Below are 19,072 nucleotides of genomic sequence, written 5' to 3'. Positions count from 1 at the left end.
GATATGACTTCAAGACTTTCATGAGCCATCTTTACTAGAACTGAAGCCGGCAATGTTACAAAATGTTATATAATAGTTGCTGGCCAAATACAGATGTTTATGCATTAAAACAGCGAATTGGCTCAAACTCAGGGGACAGAATTCATCCAAGGTCTGAATACATTAGTAAACCTGTAGCTAGTTAGCGATGAATAGATGATTGACATCTCACCCAACCTATAGGAACGCAATTACGATAGTGTCACTGGCCAATAAACAGGCAGACTATAAGCCCGCCCACCTCCTTCTCCAGTTGACATAGGGGTGTGTCTCAAACGGAACAGTGCGTGTAAAGTCCTTACACACCGCACCAACCTGTGCACAACAAGGGTCCAATCTTTCATTCTTTGTTTTTTAAACGCATTGGCAACATGTCCAAACCTCTAACCGACCAGGAAAAGCGCAAGCAGATCAGTGTTCGTGGTATAGCTGGACTGGGGGATGTTGCCGAAATAAAAAAAAGCTTCAACAGGCATCTTCACTTCACCCTAGTGAAGGACCGCAATGTGGCTACCCCGCGGGATTATTACTTCGCCCTGGCTCACACGGTGAGGGATCACCTGGTCGGCCGCTGGATCCGCACTCAGCAGTATTACTATGAGAAAGACCCGAAGGTACGGATCTCTTCCTCCTCTTGCAGCCAGGAAGTGGCATGTTTGTGCAATAGTGGAATCTGGGATACATACAAAAGCATTTAATATGGAATTAATATTTACGTATTAGTACATTTGTTTATGTATTTGGCAAGTTTGGGCCTCCATAATTGCATAACTGCAGAATTGAACACGGATGTATGACCCAAGTGAATTTAGTTAAAATTAAATGCATAAACCATAATCATATTCGTAGTGCATTGTAAATCTTAGTGAATATTCATAGTGAATATATCCTTGACAGTCATTTCCGTCGTTTTCTGGGGAGAGTTAAAGGCCTGTATTTGTTTCCTCACCTTGGTGTTCGTTGCATTGGCCATCCATTGACATGTGGTCAACTGTTAAAGTGATCTGATCCTTGTCATATTAGGTCATCATTAGTTATGAAGTATTTTGCAACCACTTGATTCTCTGTGCTAACTAGAGCAAGCAGGCAAGATAATAGGCCTAAATGCACAAATCCTCTGACATGGTCCTTGTGCAGAATCGCTTGTGGCTATTATTAGACACCCATTACCTGGGTGCTTAATGAGTTGGGAGGTCATGATGGTTTTTTGGAGTAATTATGAGAAAGTGCTTTTTTTTTTTTTTTTTTTTTTTTCCTTCCCTCCAGTCTTTTGTGGCTCCACTGATGTGGCTGTGAAGCTTGATGTGACTTGTTTGTTGATGAACATGAAAACTAACATATTTATGAATTTAAGCAGCATTACATGGTAATTTTCTGTACTTAAGGTCTTTTGGGAATTAATTAATTATATATTTATTTATCTTAATTTGTATTTATTTGATATCCTATTCTGTTCTTTTTATTTATTTATTTTAAAAATCGAGCACAAGAATGTTCCTGTTCTGGTCTGAACTGCTTTCCAGAGATATGTGTGCTTAATTTCAGCAGTCATTTGAGTCAGTAAAAAAGCCTGTTTTTCCTCCTGTCTAGATATCACTGAATGTTACCAGATAGCTTTATATGGTTGAGCACATCAACATGTGAATCATTTCCAGGAACTTCACACTTGTCAAGCCTTACACTTGAAGTTCAGACCCTTGGAAAAACAGTAAAACACTGTCACTTTATTTAAACCATCTCAGCATGTTAAACTGAAGCATGCATTTATTTATTACTGTGGTATTCAGATGTTGTGTGGATTTGAGGCCTTCAGCAGGCTGTAAATTCTCCTAGTGCATACATATGATGAATGAACTCTTATGAAAAATTGATCCCAGGCCAAAGATATCAAATTATGTATGTTGTACTTCAGCAACCTGGAAGAGACATGACCAGAGTACAAGTAGGCAGAAGACCATATAAAAAGTGTCACAATACAAGCTTACACTGATTAGAAGATGTGCAGTTTTACTGTCTAATAAAATTGCTCTCCTAAGATTACAATTAACCAGTATTTGAACTGTAAAGAAAATTAGAGAAAACTGTTCTCTAGTATATTATTATTATTATTATTTTTTTTTTTTTTTTTACAAATATTTGAAAACAGGACAGGAAATGCAAATTAATAATGACACATTAACATAACAGCACATTAATATAATAACATAATAAATAGGGAGAGTGTGTTACTGTGTCATTAATTTGTGATTGTATGACACATTTATTGATCAGTCTGAAGTGTAACTGTAACAGTCAGTTTTTAGAGCTCAGTGTTTTACTCCCCTGATATGCTTTGGAAATTTTTTAGGCTGATTAACAAGGCTGATTAACTCAGACTCTGTCAACAGCTTTGTCTGTAGGCAGTGCACATTTCCTGTTTTCAAATGTTTTTTATAAAATATTTAAATATTAGTATATTGGCGTAGGTGACATAATATAGTATAATATAATATAATATAATATAATATAATATAATCAGCCACTTTGGGGGGGAAAAAAACACATTGGTTGACCATTAGTTTTTTTTTTTTTTCCAGTTTAAATGCTGATTAATTGTAATGTTAGAGAGATTTTATCTCTGTGCTTGTGCAGTGAGATTTAGGTGTGTGTTTTCTGTTGCAGCGCGTCCACTATCTGTCTCTGGAGTTCTACATGGGCAGAACTCTACAGAACACCATGATAAATCTTGGGCTGCAGAATACCTGTGATGAGGCCATCTACCAGGTAAAGTGCATCACTATGACATGGCAAACTTAATACATTTGTAGAGCATTTGTTACTGAATTGCAGAACTGGCCCAGAGCTTTATTACTTAAACATCCTGAAACTTTAGAAACAGCTGTTGTTTTTCCCCTGCTCACCCACAGAGCTACATCATGGGGGATGTAGACCAGTTGCCACAGGCTTGCAAAACTGTTAATCTAAACCCTTCCTTGTTTAAATAAGAGAACGCGGAAGTTGCTGAAACATTAAACTATGTGAAGTTTGCATAATCAGTTTAAATTGTTGCCCAATGTGAACATTTGTGTTATATGTGTGTATATGTGATTTTGATTTTTAGATCATCTGAGTGAGGGCAAAGAGAGTAAAGTGATGACATTTTGGCTGATCCTCACTTTCTGAGACCCCTTTAAAGGTTATAATTAGGTTAAGGGTTCAGGTTAGTCACTGAGTTGACATGGGTAGGGTTTGGGGAAGGAGCTAAAGATTGCATTGTGTCAATGAATGTCCTTAAAGATAGATGTACAAGTGTGCGTGTGTTTTAAACATGATCCATTCTGTCATGTACTGATCTTCAGCTTGGACTGGATTTGGAAGAACTGGAGGAGATTGAGGAGGATGCAGGACTGGGAAACGGAGGGCTTGGTCGTCTTGCAGGTACAAAAAAAAAAAAAAGTGTAAAACTCCCTACACCTTCCAATATAGTACATGACCACATCATATTGGACGTTTGATGTCTTCTTTCTCTCTCAGCTTGTTTCCTGGACTCAATGGCATCTCTAGGTTTGGCGGCGTATGGTTATGGCATTCGTTATGAATTTGGGATCTTCAATCAGAAGATCGCCAATGGCTGGCAGGTAAACCAAAACTGAAAAATACGATTGATAATGTTAATTTACCGTATATGCTTACAATTGCATGTCTTTTATTTAGTTAGTAGGACAAAAGATCAAATATCAAAAGCATTTAAAGGTTCACCCAAAACTGAAAATTGTCATTTACTCACCGTCAAGTTGTTCCAAACCTGTATGAGTTTCTTTCTTCTGTTGAACACAGAAGAAGATATTTTAAAGAATGTTGATGGTGGCCATTGACTTCCATAGTAGGGGGCGGGGGAAAATACTATGAATATGGAAGTCTGTGGGGTCCATCAACTGTTCGGTTACCCATATTCTTCAAAATATCTCCTTTTGAGTTCAGAAGAAGGAAAAACTCAAACAGGTTTGGTAGAACTTGAGGATGAGTAAATGATGAGAGAAGTGAAATTCAAGAAATGAAAATATCTTCTTTTTTTTTTATTTTTTAATTTTTTATTTTTATATAAAATAGGTTGAGGAAGCTGACGATTGGCTTCGTTATGGTAACCCTTGGGAGAAGGCCCGTCCCGAGTACATGCTGCCTGTGCATTTCTATGGCCGAGTGGAGCAAACACATGAGGGACCAAAGTGGGTTGACACCCAGGTCAGTCAGTGATGATCTCTCAGCTAGTACTTGTACTAGGTTGTACTAGTACTAGGTTGTGATGCTAAAATTATTCTATTCTGATTGGATATCAGGGGAAAACTGCTAAAAAAACAACAACAACAAAAATAATATTATTCTCCTGGACATCCTGTAATATTAATACTAAATATTATTTAAAATAATAATATTTAATAATATTATTACTAAATATTATTATTATTATTATTATTATTATTATTATTATTATTAAAGTGTTTTTTTTTTTAATAATAAAATGATTATAATTAAATAACTGTTTTCTATTTTAATACATTTTAAAATTATTCCTGTGATGACAAAGCTGAATTTTCAGCATCATTACTCTAGTCCTCAGTGTCACGTGATCCTTCAGATATCGTTCTAATATGATGAATTGGACCTCAAGAAACATTTATTATTATCAATGTTAAAAACCATTTTGCTGCCTAATATTGTTGTGGAAACTGATACATGTTTTTTCAATAGGAAGTTAAAACGAATATCATTTATTTGTAATAGAAATCTTTTGTAACACTAAATTAATGCATCCTTGCTGAATAAAAAATATTTCTTTTAACAGCAAATTGTAGATGATGGCAAAATTATGTTTATCGTTTAATTTAAATATTTTTTTTTATTTAATTTGAGTTCAGCTTAATTTGTCAGTTCATGTCTGTATATTTACTGTACCCCTCTCTTTTCTTTGGTAGGTGGTGCTTGCAATGCCTTACGACACTCCTGTGCCTGGTTATAAAAACAACACTGTGAATACTATGAGACTGTGGTCTGCCAAAGCTCCTAATGATTTCAACCTGAAAGAATGTGAGTCCAAACAATGATCATAATCAGCTCACATTTGTTTGACCAGACACTCACCAGTCTGAGCTCCAGTATAACACATGCATTTCTTCATTTGGTACTACTTTTGGCTGTATTGCTGAAACTAAGTGAGCCTCTTGGTCCTGGTTTGTTTGGACAATTCCAGATTAACTTTGTGTGAGCTTAGATTATTACATGCTTAATTTCCTATTGCTTTCAGTATCATTAAACTAATATTTTATATTACTGTTAGTTTGATTGAGTTACTTTGATCTAAACTTACCTTCTCAGTTGAGTTTTTATAAAAGTGAACTTGTTTCCTGGGAGAATGGTTTCTGCGTAGAATACTAAATATAGGCCTCTTCTCCAGTGCAATGCATCAGCAGCACAGAAACAGGAGAGCAGCTGGCAACAGGCCAGCGTTACCCATAGATACGCCTGCTTTTGAGAAGGTCCTTCATGACTGTAGGGCCTCTGAGCTGTACAGCCAATGTCTCATTCTGGTCAATAGCTGTGTTTTATTCACGATAAAACATGGCTATGACTGCTTCACTCAACGGTTGTGTGTATCACTACACAACGCCCTTAGCAACCACTCTTAGCAACGTAAACTGTATGTTCTCAATTGATGTTGTTCATTGAAGCTTACTGTATTATATAGAAGAATATTGTGAGAAAGAGATCGAGTGAGCAAGTTTGTTACCTGCATTCAGATTTAGCATTTTTCTTCAGGTCATTCATATGTTCATAATAAAAAATCTGTTTAAATGTCTGATGTATTATCCTGTCCTTTTAACAGTTAAGGGGTTTTCCCGTGACTGACAGCGCTAGTCAAAGCATTTGTCAATTGCGTCTTGTTCCGTTTTCACAACAATTCAGTCTTTTCAATGTAAAAGTCTTCGCTACTGACTGACACACTCATAAAGACAGTCTTTGCCACTGTCTAATGGCGTAATGATGTGACTTGATGTTGCTGTTCACGGTCAGGGACTATTTTTTTATTTTTATTTTTTCTGGCGGAAGGAAGGCTTTTAGTGAAAGTTTACTTCATGAAAGTTGCATTGGTACATATTTTTGCCTTTAATATTTGTATTGTGTGGTAACCATTTTATAAAAGCAATAAGGTACTTGAGGCTAGTGCTGTATCATGAATAAGTCATGATACTTATTCATGATACAGCACAGCCTCTCTTACTTTATTGCTTACACACACACACACACACACACACATTTTTCTGTCGGTTGTATCGTTGATTTTAATTGATGTATGTATCATATATTTATAATATAATATGATTATAATTAAATACTTTCTCTCTCTTAATTATAGTTAATGTAGGCGATTACATCCAGGCAGTTTTGGACCGAAACCTGGCAGAGAACATATCCCGGGTGCTCTATCCCAATGACAATGTAAGTACACTCACTTTTCAGTGCTATAAATCTCTTGCTGAGGAGTCTGATGGACAGAATGTACACACATGGAGAGAACGGGAGCAAGAATTTGAATGTGGTATGTGTTTGTTACAAAAATAACACACATTGACAATCATATGTGTGTATATTTAGACTATGTAGATGCTGGTATGCAAAATATGCTTTAGTTGACTGGCATAAGCAGATTGCAGCAGAGAAGACTCTTATCTCATGCAACAGTGCCACTGATATGTGTAATACATTGAGGATGTATGACAATGTGAGCCTAATTCAGTATGTTCTGAGCAACAGTGGGTCTATGTGTCATGATACAGTGATGTGTGATAATTCATTCACACTACTATTGTAAATGCTTGGTTATTCTGTCAGGAAAAACTGACTATTTTGCTGTTTGTAAAGCTGTCAGTGTGTATGCATTTAATACGAATTCATTTCTTTGTATGTGCATGTGTTAGTTTTTCGAAGGGAAGGAGCTCCGTTTAAAGCAGGAGTACTTTGTGGTGGCTGCTACTCTTCAGGACATCATCAGACGCTTTAAATCTTCAAAGTTTGGCTGCAGGGATCCTGTGCGCACTTCTTTTGAGGCTTTCCCTGAAAAGGTGATATTACATTAAATACATTCAATTGGCTGCTCTTTATAAATTTGTGACAGAAAATTTGCTTTGCTCTCACAAAGTATAACGGTTTCAAAACAACTCTCTCAGGTGGCGATCCAGTTGAATGATACTCATCCAGCTCTGGCGATTCCTGAACTCATGAGAATCCTGGTGGATATCGAGCGGCTGGACTGGGAAAAGGTGTGATGTTCAGGCTATCAAACTATGTGTTAAGATAATTCCTTGTACTTCCTTCACAGCTGTTTTGTTCTGCATTTGTATTTTTCTGCCTAGTCATGTTGACAGTTATAGACATAGTATTGCTAATATAATGAAAAGTATTGTTCATTCATCCAGCCAACTTTTCTTTATTATCAAATTTTCTTTGAAATTTCTTGAATTATTATTATTTTTTTATTACTTTTTTTTTTTTTTTTTTTTTTTTTTTTTGAATAGATCTTTCCAAAATTAGCATTAAAGTGTGCTCCTGTGTATGTAGGCATGGGAGATCACCACAAAGACGTGTGCGTACACAAACCACACGGTGTTACCCGAGGCTCTGGAGCGCTGGCCTGTCTACATGTTTGAGAAGCTTCTGCCTCGACACCTGCAGATCGTCTATGAGATCAACCACCGACATCTAGATGTGAGGATACGCACAAACTAACTTAAGATCTCAAGATTATTTCTGGTTTGTCTGATGGGCTCTCTCTTGTAGAGAATTGCTGAGCTCTATCCAGGCGACCTTGATCGTTTGCGCAGGATGTCTCTGGTCGAGGAGGGCGATCCAAAGAGGATTAACATGGCTCACCTTTGTGTGGTCGGGTCACACGCCGTCAATGGAGTTGCGCGGATTCACTCAGACATTGTCAAAACCACTGTGTGAGTAGAGTGCATCAGTCTATATACAAAAATATTTGACAGCGTAATGATGCAATTAACCATTCAGAATGAATTATTTTCTGGGAGCCATCGAAGCGTGTTTTTTTTTTTTTTTTTTTTTTTTTTTTAAATACTATTTTGGTCTTTGTATATGTAATATTGTATATTGACATTATGTTCCTTTTGATATTATAACTTACACAAATTTGAATTTAATATATATATATATATATATATATATATATATATATATATATATATATATATATATATATATATATATATATATATTTTTTTTTTTTTTTTTTTTTTTAACTGGTTTAAGATTTAAGGACTTTTGTGACATTGAGCCGGAGAAGTTTCAGAACAAGACAAATGGGATCACACCTCGTCGCTGGCTGCTGCTCTGCAACCCTGGCCTGGCTGACATCATCGCTGAGGTAGCCTTCTTAACTTATTATTGATGCAGTTGGTATAAAGTTGTGTATTATTTTATTCAATTTTTTTATTTTATTATTTATTTATTTTTCCAGCTCTCACTCTTTCCCTACAAGTTTTTTTTTTTCCTGTCCTTTAGTTTCTTGTGCTTGTTTCCATTTCAGAAAATTGGTGAGGACTTCCTGACGGATCTGTTCCAACTAAGAAAACTTTTGGACTTCATCAATGATGAAATGTTCATTCGGGATGTGGCTAAAGTGAAACAGGTCTACATTTAAATTATTATTATTATTATTATTATTATTATTATTAGGAAAAAAAAGAAATCATCTTTGGTATTTATAATGTACGGAAGTCTTTGTCAATTTAATATGACAGAAGATGTTCAAAAAAGAAGAGAATTCTTGACCTCATGTTTAAAGGTTGTTGGGTTTTTTTTTTTTTTTTTTTTTTTTTTTTTTTTTTAGGAGAACAAGCTGAAGTTTGCAGCATATCTGGAGGATGAGTACAAAGTAAAGATAAACCCTGAGTCCATCTTTGACATCCACGTCAAAAGAATCCATGAGTACAAGAGACAACTGCTCAACTGCCTTCATGTCATCACTTTATACAACAGTAAGAAAATACACAAAGAACAACACAGGAATGTATTCAAGATAGGAGATCAGTGCTTGAACACTGCCACCTGTCTGAGCACTTTCTAATACTGGTTTGTCTTTTACTGATATTGTTTTTATTATTTCAATTGGATGTATAGCTGTCTTCAGTGGCTGTTTTCTTTTGCTGACTATCTGGAGTTTAATCATTATTAATTAGAACATTCTTTTTAAAATAACTCATATTAAAGGACTAGTTCATTTTAAAATGAAAATTACCCAATGATTTACTCACTCTCAAGCAATCCTAGGTGTATATGACTATCTTCTTTCAGACGAACACAATATACACTGAACAAAATTATAAACACAACACTTTTGTTTTTGCCCCCATTTTTCATGAGCTGAACTCAAAGATGTAAGACTTTTTCTATGTACACAAGGCCTATTTCTCTCAAATATTGTTCACAAATCTGTGTTAGTGAGCACTTCTCCTTTGCTGAGATGATCCATCCACCTCACAGGTGTGGTATATCAAGATGCTGATTAGACAGCATGATTATTGCCTTAGGCTGGCCATAATAAAAGGCCACTCTAAAATGTGCAGTTTTATCACACAGCACAATGCCACAGATGTCGCAAGTTTTGAGGGAGTGTGCAATTGACATGCTGACTGCAGGAATGTCCACCAGAGCTGTTGCCCGTGAATTGAATGTTCATTTCTCTACCATAAGCCGCCTCCAAAGGCGTTTCAGAGAATTTTAGCAGTACATCCAACCGGCCTCACAACCGCAAACCACGTGTAACCGTAAAGGCCTTCTGAAGCGAAGCAATGTGTTTCTGTAAGAAAAATATCCATATTTAACATGTTATAAAGTAAAAAGGGTAATTTTCAACTAGCTTCTGCCAGACTGCCTTCAGTATTCAACTTACAAAAAACTTAAACTTGTTTCATAACTTTCTTCGTAAGTTGAATACGGAAGGCGGTCTGGCGGAAGCTAGTTATTTTACTTTATAATGTTAAATATGGATATTTTTCTTAAAAGATTTAATGAGTGATTTTATAAATGATTAATAAATTATTTCATTCTGTACTTTTCTAGGGATCAAGAAAGAACCAAACAAGAAGTTTGTTCCGAGGACAGTAATGATTGGAGGAAAGGTATGTGAATTCAGTTGCTTTCCATTAGAAATAAGTACTTTTTTTTTTTTTTAAATTTATTATATAAATTATATATAATTTAAGGTATTCTGAATAATATTAGTATGTGATGACTGTCATTACTGCATTTTTGTGTACTTTTTAGATTGTCATGTTTTAAAGCAGTTGTCCTCAAAAAGGGGATCTTTTACTTCTAGGGGGGGCTGCAGGATGACTTAAAATGATTTAAATTAAGATACATTATTATTAAATTAATCAAACTTAATTAAAATGCTTAATTAAAATTAAAATCAAGGTGTAAAACTAAATATTCCAACCCTCCCAGCACTCAACAACTATTGTTTTATTAAAAAACATACTGTTATTGAAGCTTCTGGAATCAGTAAAATACTTGTGCTTAATAATCTAATATATTGATAATAATATAGGGGCCTTCAAGTCAAAAAAATGTAACCACTGTTTAAGAGTCCACTAAAATAAGTGCTAAAAGCTTTTTTTTTTTTTTTTCTTTTTTTTTTTTTTTTTTTCCCTCCTTATCCTGCACTGCCTCCTGCAGGCAGCACCAGGCTATCACATGGCAAAGATGATCATTAAACTGATCACCTCAGTGGGGGAGGTGGTCAACCATGATCCTGTGGTGGGGGATAAACTGAAGGTCATTTTCCTGGAGAACTATAGAGTCTCATTAGCTGAGAAGGGTGAGTAAACACATTAACAACTGTTGATGGATAGCCATAAAAATATCAGATCAGATTTATTAGATATTTGTCAAGATAACGTGCCTTATGATTGAATATTGCTATAGTTGCATCATAGTTATTTTATTTTTTTATTTTATTTTAATTTCTTTTTTGGATGTTGTAGATTATGATGGGATTTGAATGTGTCATGTGTTTTACTCTTCAGTGATCCCTGCTGCCGACCTGTCTGAGCAGATCTCCACAGCAGGTACTGAAGCCTCTGGTACGGGAAACATGAAGTTCATGCTTAACGGTGCTCTGACCATTGGCACCATGGATGGTGCCAACGTGGAGATGGCAGAAGAAGCTGGAGAGGAAAACCTGTTCATCTTTGGCATGCGGGTCGAGGATGTGGAGGCCATGGACAAAAAGGGGTGAGAAAGAGTGAACAAAGATAAAATGGATAAGAGAGAGAACAAAGGTATAGATGGGAGGACTGATAAAGTCAAACATAGAAACATAAAAACATAGAGTAATATTTTACTAGAAAGTTCCATTAGTTAATGCATTATCTAAAATAAATTAACAATAAGCACTTCATTTGTTTATAGTATGTATTCATCTTTGAAATAAAGCTGAACTAAAATAAAATATTTTAATTGACATTAGCAATGACCAAAAAACAACTATTAATAGTTTTAGTCTACAATAACAACACTGTTTGTAATCTAGGTACAATGCCAGGGAATACTACGAGCGTCTGCCTGAACTCAAACAGGTTATGGATCAAATCAGCACTGGATTCTTCAGCCCCAAAGAGCCTGAACTCTTCAAAGACATCGTCAACATGCTCATGAATCATGACCGGTGGGTGGAAAAGAGTGCAGTTGTCTGAATATAATCTGTTGCTTTTTTTAATAGTTTGCATTTTCTGGTGTCTTACAGGTATATCTAATTTTATGTGTATATATAGTATTTACCACAAAATACTATTTTCCATTTTAAAAATTTTCCATAATATCCTGATGTGTATAAAATATATGGGCATTTTATGAAACAATTACCCATTATCACATTTATTTATTTTTACGTTTGTAAGCAGTGTCTGACTTCTGTTGTTCTTCTGTTGTCTCTCTCAGGTTCAAGGTGTTTGCAGACTATGAATCCTATATCAGCAGTCAAGAAAAAGTTAATGAACTCTACAGGGTGAGTTAAGATGGTTTGGATATTCATTAGTTGTTTGCCAAAATGGGTTTTCCAATGAGACCAGGGTGTCCAATGGCTTTTTGATAATTGAACATTGAAATATTTGTTTCTTATCTATATTAAACCTATAATTATAGTTTATAATATATAATTAAAAATGCAGTTTAAAAATATATAATATGTAATAGCTTTTTAAAGCTTTGTTCAAATTTGACCCTTTCATTTATATATAAAAATTCCCCACTCTTTTCTTCAGAACCCAAAAGAATGGACCAAAAAGGTCATCAGGAACATAGCTGCTTCTGGAAAGTTCTCCAGTGACCGCACCATCACGGAGTATGCCCGTGAGATCTGGGGAGTGGAGCCATCTGACGTCAAGATCCCGCCACCTAATGAACCTCGTGAATGAGGGAGCGGGAAAATTATAGTTTGTCCCCTGGGTCTGATTGCCAGTTCCTCAACCTTTCCCGGTGTGTTGGTGTGCCTTGCCTGGCTTTGCCTGATTCAGGTTTCTCTCACTATGCATAACACCATGTGGAACCTCTTTAAATTTTATTACTGTAGTGTACCCTCTATATACCAAAAAACCTAACTACTCCATGTGCACTTACACTGTAGTACATCTAAAATCACTCTTACTTTCATTTGCTTATACTCCGTTATCATGGTTTTGATTAAGCAATTTCAATTTGTTGGTCATCTGAGAGTAATTTATTGAAGCTTCATAGTTAGAGCTTAGTCTAGCTTCACTTTACAGATGTATTTATGCATGTGTAAATTCTCAGTTTTGGTGCATTCATCTTATCATTTTTAAGGGAGGCTATTCTGACTGATTATAACCGAGATGGCACTTTAAGGACACCACTAACACCATTTGAGAATAGTAAAATTGAACTAGAACCTTGGCTAAGTGTGTTAGGAAGTGAAATCAGCAACTGGAGAAATATAATTTGCAAAAAATGTTATATAACAAGTCAGAAACAACAGCTTTAAAAGTGGCAAACAGCATTAATGTAATGACTCCAGAACACATGTAAAGCAGTATGTGATGTGATTCAGTGTCCAAATTTTTATTCAAGCTTTCTGACACCGGTTAAAGGGTGCATTGTGTGCATACTGTGCAATATTAACAACAATAATGTAAATATTTCCTTAAACAATGAGAATAGAGGATATATGGCAGCTGGCTAATGTAAACTCATGGGAATCCATCATGTGTGTCCTTTACATAGTACATATATATATATAATTTTTTTTTTTTTTTTTTTTTTTTTGTCAGGGTCAAAGCTGATGTCAGTTTGTGCTCTGTTTCGCATAGTATTACCAAGTGATGATATTTTTGTGCTAATGTATCTAAGTTTGACAGAGTAGCTTGAACTTTGACCCTTTCCATTAAGCAAACTCTGACTTTTTTTCAACTTAACAAGCATTTCAGATTCCAGGCTGTCATTTCAAAGTATGCTTTTGGATGTCACCGTTGAATGTTCACACTTGTACTGAGGCTTTGAGTTCTTGCTGTATTTTACACAAGTACTGTATGGACATTTTACCATGTTAACAAATAATAAAATAAATAAAAACCATATGCTGTTGACTTGAACAACTAAACAAGGCAATTCCAACTGCAAGGAGAATCTGTTCATTGTTGTAAAGATTGAATGCTGTTGTCTTGTCATTCATATCATTCAGTATAGTAATGAATGACTTGAACAGGTGTGGTGAAAGTGAACACATGACTGAGGTATCGTTTAAACCTGATATATAAAAAGCAAAAAACAAACAAGCCTATTAGCACGTTAATCCAGTGAAACTACCCCAAGTTTCCGATACGTGCTTCCCTGCACTGCAACCAGTTCAACTGGATCTGATGTTTGTCCCTGCCTAGTAATATGGCTCCCATTATGGTTTGTGTATACATTATATGTAGTCAACTACATGAAAAAAGTGAGGTACTTAAAATGAATGCCCTCCTGGGATTCAGTATAAAAGTCTTAAAAATACTAGATATCAGAAAGCGATATTTCTTTTCCAGTCCTTTATTGTTTACAAACAAACATACTGTACTTACATCTGTGCATGTGTCCAGTAAGGTTTAGCAGCTTAGAAGAAAACAAACATTGTAAACCACTCATGATATAGTCTGCAAAAAGTAACAGTTGCTGTGTAAATAACTGGGCAGTATTTCTTTTCATTACAAAAAATAATTTTAAAATATAAGTGTTGAATTCAAATATGCAAAATTTGGTCAACATCAACAAAGACGGCAGAATAAAATCTGTTCAGAGCTGTGACATACTGTGGTCCATTTTTACATTGTAACACAACATAATATAGTATTTTAGCGGCTTTGTTTAGATATATATAGTTTGTTTTTGGTCTTACATATGGTTGTCCTTCAGCTTTAGATAAGATTATTGCACTTCTCTAGGACCTGGTGGGTCTTGCTAAAAACTTGATCATTTCTACATCGTCCTCTGCAAACAAAAAGATTTTGGTTGTTTTTCTTTCAGTGTTTCAGTCCATCATGAGCCCACACTGGTAGAAGAAAACGAAAAATATTGTGATTTCTTTCTGAGAATAACGTTGACAGTGTACAAACAGCCTTAAGACGATTCAGACAGGAGAGCTGTCTAGATCTACGATTGAAGCTTGCATGCACACATGAACTTGCTATCATTATCAGACCAAAAAAAGTCTTAGACAAATATAACCTGACACAGAGCAACAATGCAGCAGATCTCAATTTCAAAGGGCCTGTATTAAAGTTAGAATTACTTGTATTTGCAGATAAGAATTATCAGATGGTCAGTGCAGTCAATAAAATATATTCATCATATATACGTAAGACATCAGAGCAAATCATAGATGTGTCATTATTGCTCAAAATTTCATAGAGTCATGGATCTTGGTGTCCAACTAAGTCCTTGACTTGAGTATTGCCTCATTTACTTATACATCCACAATATTAAAACCTACAACAAATACTCAGCCAAATTAGAGAACACAATTTTAAAACTTTGGAAGATACACTAAAAGTGAAGTTTGGGTCAGAAAGGACTTGTTAGAAAAACATAATTTAAAAAAAAAATGTATACTACTGTTCAAAAGTTTTGGTTCAGTATTTTTTTTTTTTAAGTTAAGTCAGCAAACCAGCATTAAATTGATCAAAAGCTACAGCATTTATTATGCTGTTTGTTTTAGCTTGCCATTAATCAAAAAATCTTGGTTTCCACAAAAATATTAAGCAGCGCAACTGTTTTAAAACATTGAGAATAATAAGAAATACAGCAAATCATATTAGAATGATTTCTGAAGGATCATGTGACACTGAAGACTGGAGTAATGATGCTGAAAATTCAGCCATCACAGGTATAAATTACTTTTTAAAATAGATTAAAATAAAACTGTTTTTAAAATTAATTTTAAAATTTTAATATTTCACAATATTACTATTTTTACTGTATTTTTGATCAAATAAATGTAGCCTTGGTGCACATGAAACATTTTTCCAAAACATTTGGGGGGAAAAGAAAAAAAAAAATTTACTGTCCCCAAACTTTTGAACAGTAGTGTACCATCAGTGAGATGCTTATTTATATAAAACAATTTTGTTTTTTTTGGCTCTATATTAAAGGCGAGGGCACAAATTTTAATGTAATATTAATAAAAAAAAAAAAAAGTTATCAAGATTTGTCACTAAGGTTTTTGATTTGAGTATCCAACGTATTCTGATAATAATATAGAAAAATATTAAATAATTACTTATTTTTTGGAATGTGCAAAGTGAGAGTATAAAGACCAAAGAAAATACATAACCTACATAAAGAAAAGAAAATGATTTTGCATACAGTTTTCTGTTCTCTTTTGACAGTGCAACAATCTTTTTTTTCCAGTAACAGGCATGCAAACTAGTATAGATCAACCAAATGCATGAAAATAATGAAACAATAGTAGATTTGGGGGGAGACGTGTCAAAAGCTCATTCAGTTCTGATTGCAGTTGAGTTGCATATGTACCAAGCAAACACTACAGCATAAACACAATACATCCCATAAAAAAGACACAGAGTTTTAATGCCAAGGCAGCACAAAAATCTGCACTTTAAATCATTCAGGAGACAAATTATTTAAATGGGAAGAAAGAAAAAAAAAAAAAAAAAAGACATTTTATTGTACATAATTCAAGTTCAACCTAAAACAACTCGCTGTTCACATTGAGTGGATTTCAGGTCCATGATATTGTTAAGATTGTTACTGTATGTTCGTAAAAAACAAACAAAACAAACAAAAAAAAACAGTGTATCGCAGTCAGCAAGCACTGATGGTGACATCATTATAGCATGTTGTCCTGCTTCGTCCCTTTGACCTTGATCCTTGTGTGGTCTTCTCAGTGCAATCGTTAAAACTTCATCTGTACTTCTTTGCTTTGAAGTGGCTCGTTGACTTAAGCATTAATTTCAGTGCATATTTGCATTTTATTTTGCATACTTTGTGTTCCTGCTGCCCCTTCAGATCTGTTACCATGACAACAGGAGACGGTGAAACAAATCGCCCAGTCCTGTCACTCTCTCCCTCCGTAGCTTTCGAGTTAACAAAGGAATGCAAAAAGAACCGGTGCATCTTCAATCCATGCTCATGTGTGCGCATATACACATGATGTACACGGTGCAGATCATGTACATTGTGTGTGTGTGTGTGTGTGTGTGTGTGTGTGTGTGTGTGTGTGTGTGTGTGTGTGTGTGTGTGTGTGTGTGTGTGTGTGTGTGTGTGTGTGTGTTTAACTGACAGTGTGAGAGAGAGGGCAGTCAGGTGAAATGATCTTGACTACATGTGAGGAAGCGTCGCACTGAGAAAATCACTGAGACAGAGAGACAAAAAGAACAAAAATATATTAGTTTTCTACAAACTGAATAGAAATAAAACTAGGTTTCCTGACCGGGGTTTGCAATATGTGTAGAAATGCTAATGTTGAATTGAACTAAATATGCTAAATATTATATATATATATATATATATATTTTATATAAAAATATAAAAATTAGCAAAAAAATCTATAAAAATATATAAGGATTCTGATGCTTTCGCCAAACGTCAGTGTCACATATTAAAGATAAAAAAAAACATTTTTAATGTTTTCAATTATAAAATCATAGATATACAGTTCAGAAGACAAATATGTCTAATTTGGCCAGAAATCATAAACTTGGGACTAGTTGTTTAAAAGTAATTGAAAAAAAAAAGTCAGAGAAAGGTAGTTAGTTTTTGGAAAAAGTCTTTTTTAAGAGGTGTCTCAGTGTCCAAATATATTTAGGTCTATTTAATATATAATTATTATTTTAAAAAAAGTGAACAAATTAAAATACCACTTTACTCTGACCTATACAGAGTAAAATTTCAGGCTTCTTCAGATAAATAATTTTGATCAAAGCAGTTCAGTTGACAAAATTTTTAAGAACCCCGCCTCTAGCGTTTACTAAAGAAATGTAAAGGTCTGTCTCCCTAAAAAATCATTACCAACAACCCCATCTCAAATAAAACCAGATCTCAGTGTTCAGACAGGGTTGTTGGTTCAGTACAGACCAGTGATTTCAGTCTGAATTACTATCGCTACGGCTGGTGGTCAGGGACCTGGAGCAGAATGTCAAAATTACACCACCTGGCACAATCCTAAAATATCTTGTATTCGCACCCAAAGAATAAAAAAAAAGAATGCTGGCTGAACTGTTTTGTCAGCACTGAGGAGAACTACAGATGGCAGCAGTTTGTAAAGCGTACACACCTGAGAATATTTGGTAGCTGTGGGCTCTTGTAGATGAACTTGTGTCTGTATCCCAGAGAGCTGGGGAACGGGATGAACTGAACCTTATGACCGTTCAGACTCTTACTCTGAGCAGCCAAATCATACAGCTGTGGATGAACGGAGAAAAGAGCATCTTAAAACGTATCTATTAGCAGGTACCATTTTATATTATTACTGTTGTTGTGAGTAATAATAATAATAATAATAATAATAATAATAATAATAATAATAATAATAATAATTATGATTATATATAATATATATTAATAAATTATTATTGTTATTATTATTATGACAGAACAGACCATCTTTAAAACAAATGTATTAGCAGCTACCATAATATATTATTATAGGTGCATAACTATATATTATTATTATTACTACTATTATTATTAACCAGTGTTATTTTAGTATCACTATGATTGTAATTTTGTTGTGCGTTTTGACATTTTTATGTGCTTTTAAAAAGCAGGTTTTATTAAGTATAATAAGCATAGCTCATCCAATCAAATTTAGAGTCTGAGCTATCTATACAGTTTTAAATGAATCCGGTCATTGTCTGACATTGATGCTTTACCTTCTTTCCCAGCTGGAAGGGTACGACCGTGTCATCTTCTGCATGCAGGATCAGAACCGGACAGGATATATGCTTGATACTAAGAGACAGACAGACATTTTGGGGGTTTGAAATACTCCAAATTTTAAAGAGGTACAGCCTTATAGGGATTCAGGACATAGGTCTTGTGGGAACTTGCACTGGAGGTCTGTGTAATGAATTACATGATCACGTCATCTATGTCTGAAGAATCAACAGCGACATGGGGCTGAATACTAAGAAAATACGATTTCTAAAACAAGTTCTGAGAGAAAGATGAAGCCTCCGGCATGTGAAACGCTGCAGAACAGAGAGTTGAGATTATTATCTCAACACAGCTGTAAGGCCACATTTCTGTGTAAACACTCGACAGTTTCACTAGGTGGACACAGAGTAAACAATCACAAATAAACTTACAGAGAAACAAACAAAATCGAAGACAAGAAGAACCTACTTCTCATCACTGGCAAATCGAATATCGTTTGCAGTTATAGAATCCAGGAAGAACCAGTCAAAGCCTGGTAGATATCTGTAAACCTGTTCAAATTAATATACATGTCCAGGGTCAGTTACGTTTTTAT

The 19,072-nt window shown here is 34.8% G+C and overlaps 2 protein-coding genes across 5 annotated transcripts in view; one reads left to right on the top strand and one right to left on the bottom strand.

The window, feature by feature from the left end:
• Positions 1–283: 283 nt before the first annotated feature.
• On the top strand, positions 284–13,680 carry pygb (phosphorylase, glycogen; brain). Its single transcript, XM_051867151.1, has 20 exons — positions 284–653; positions 2,701–2,802; positions 3,378–3,456; positions 3,553–3,656; positions 4,129–4,260; positions 4,992–5,103; positions 6,431–6,513; positions 6,993–7,136; positions 7,242–7,334; positions 7,633–7,779; positions 7,852–8,015; positions 8,341–8,455; positions 8,618–8,719; positions 8,921–9,068; positions 10,153–10,211; positions 10,768–10,909; positions 11,118–11,325; positions 11,624–11,758; positions 12,031–12,097; positions 12,354–13,680. The coding sequence occupies exons 1-20, from the start codon at positions 411–413 to the stop codon at positions 12,504–12,506; spliced, it is 2,532 nt and encodes an 843-aa protein (XP_051723111.1). The 5' UTR covers positions 284–410; the 3' UTR covers positions 12,507–13,680.
• The window catches only part of abhd12 (abhydrolase domain containing 12, lysophospholipase), a 29,399-nt gene continuing 23,702 nt past the window's right edge, over positions 13,376–19,072 (bottom strand). For all 4 annotated transcript variants that reach the window (XM_051867154.1, XM_051867153.1, XM_051867156.1 and 1 more), the window contains 4 exons: positions 18,946–19,028; positions 18,474–18,552; positions 17,876–18,003; positions 13,376–16,954 (listed from right to left, as the gene is read on the bottom strand). In XM_051867154.1, the coding sequence (XP_051723114.1) occupies positions 16,921–16,954; positions 17,876–18,003; positions 18,474–18,552; positions 18,946–19,028 (324 nt within the window). In that variant the 3' untranslated portion in view covers positions 13,376–16,920. The remainder of the gene's footprint in view (positions 16,955–17,875; positions 18,004–18,473; positions 18,553–18,945; positions 19,029–19,072) is intronic.

The sequence above is a fragment of the Ctenopharyngodon idella genome, chromosome 17, assembly GCF_019924925.1.
Source record: "Ctenopharyngodon idella isolate HZGC_01 chromosome 17, HZGC01, whole genome shotgun sequence".
In the NCBI taxonomy this organism is placed as follows: domain Eukaryota; kingdom Metazoa; phylum Chordata; class Actinopteri; order Cypriniformes; family Xenocyprididae; genus Ctenopharyngodon; species Ctenopharyngodon idella.
This window is presented reverse-complemented; position numbering and strand designations above follow the sequence as displayed.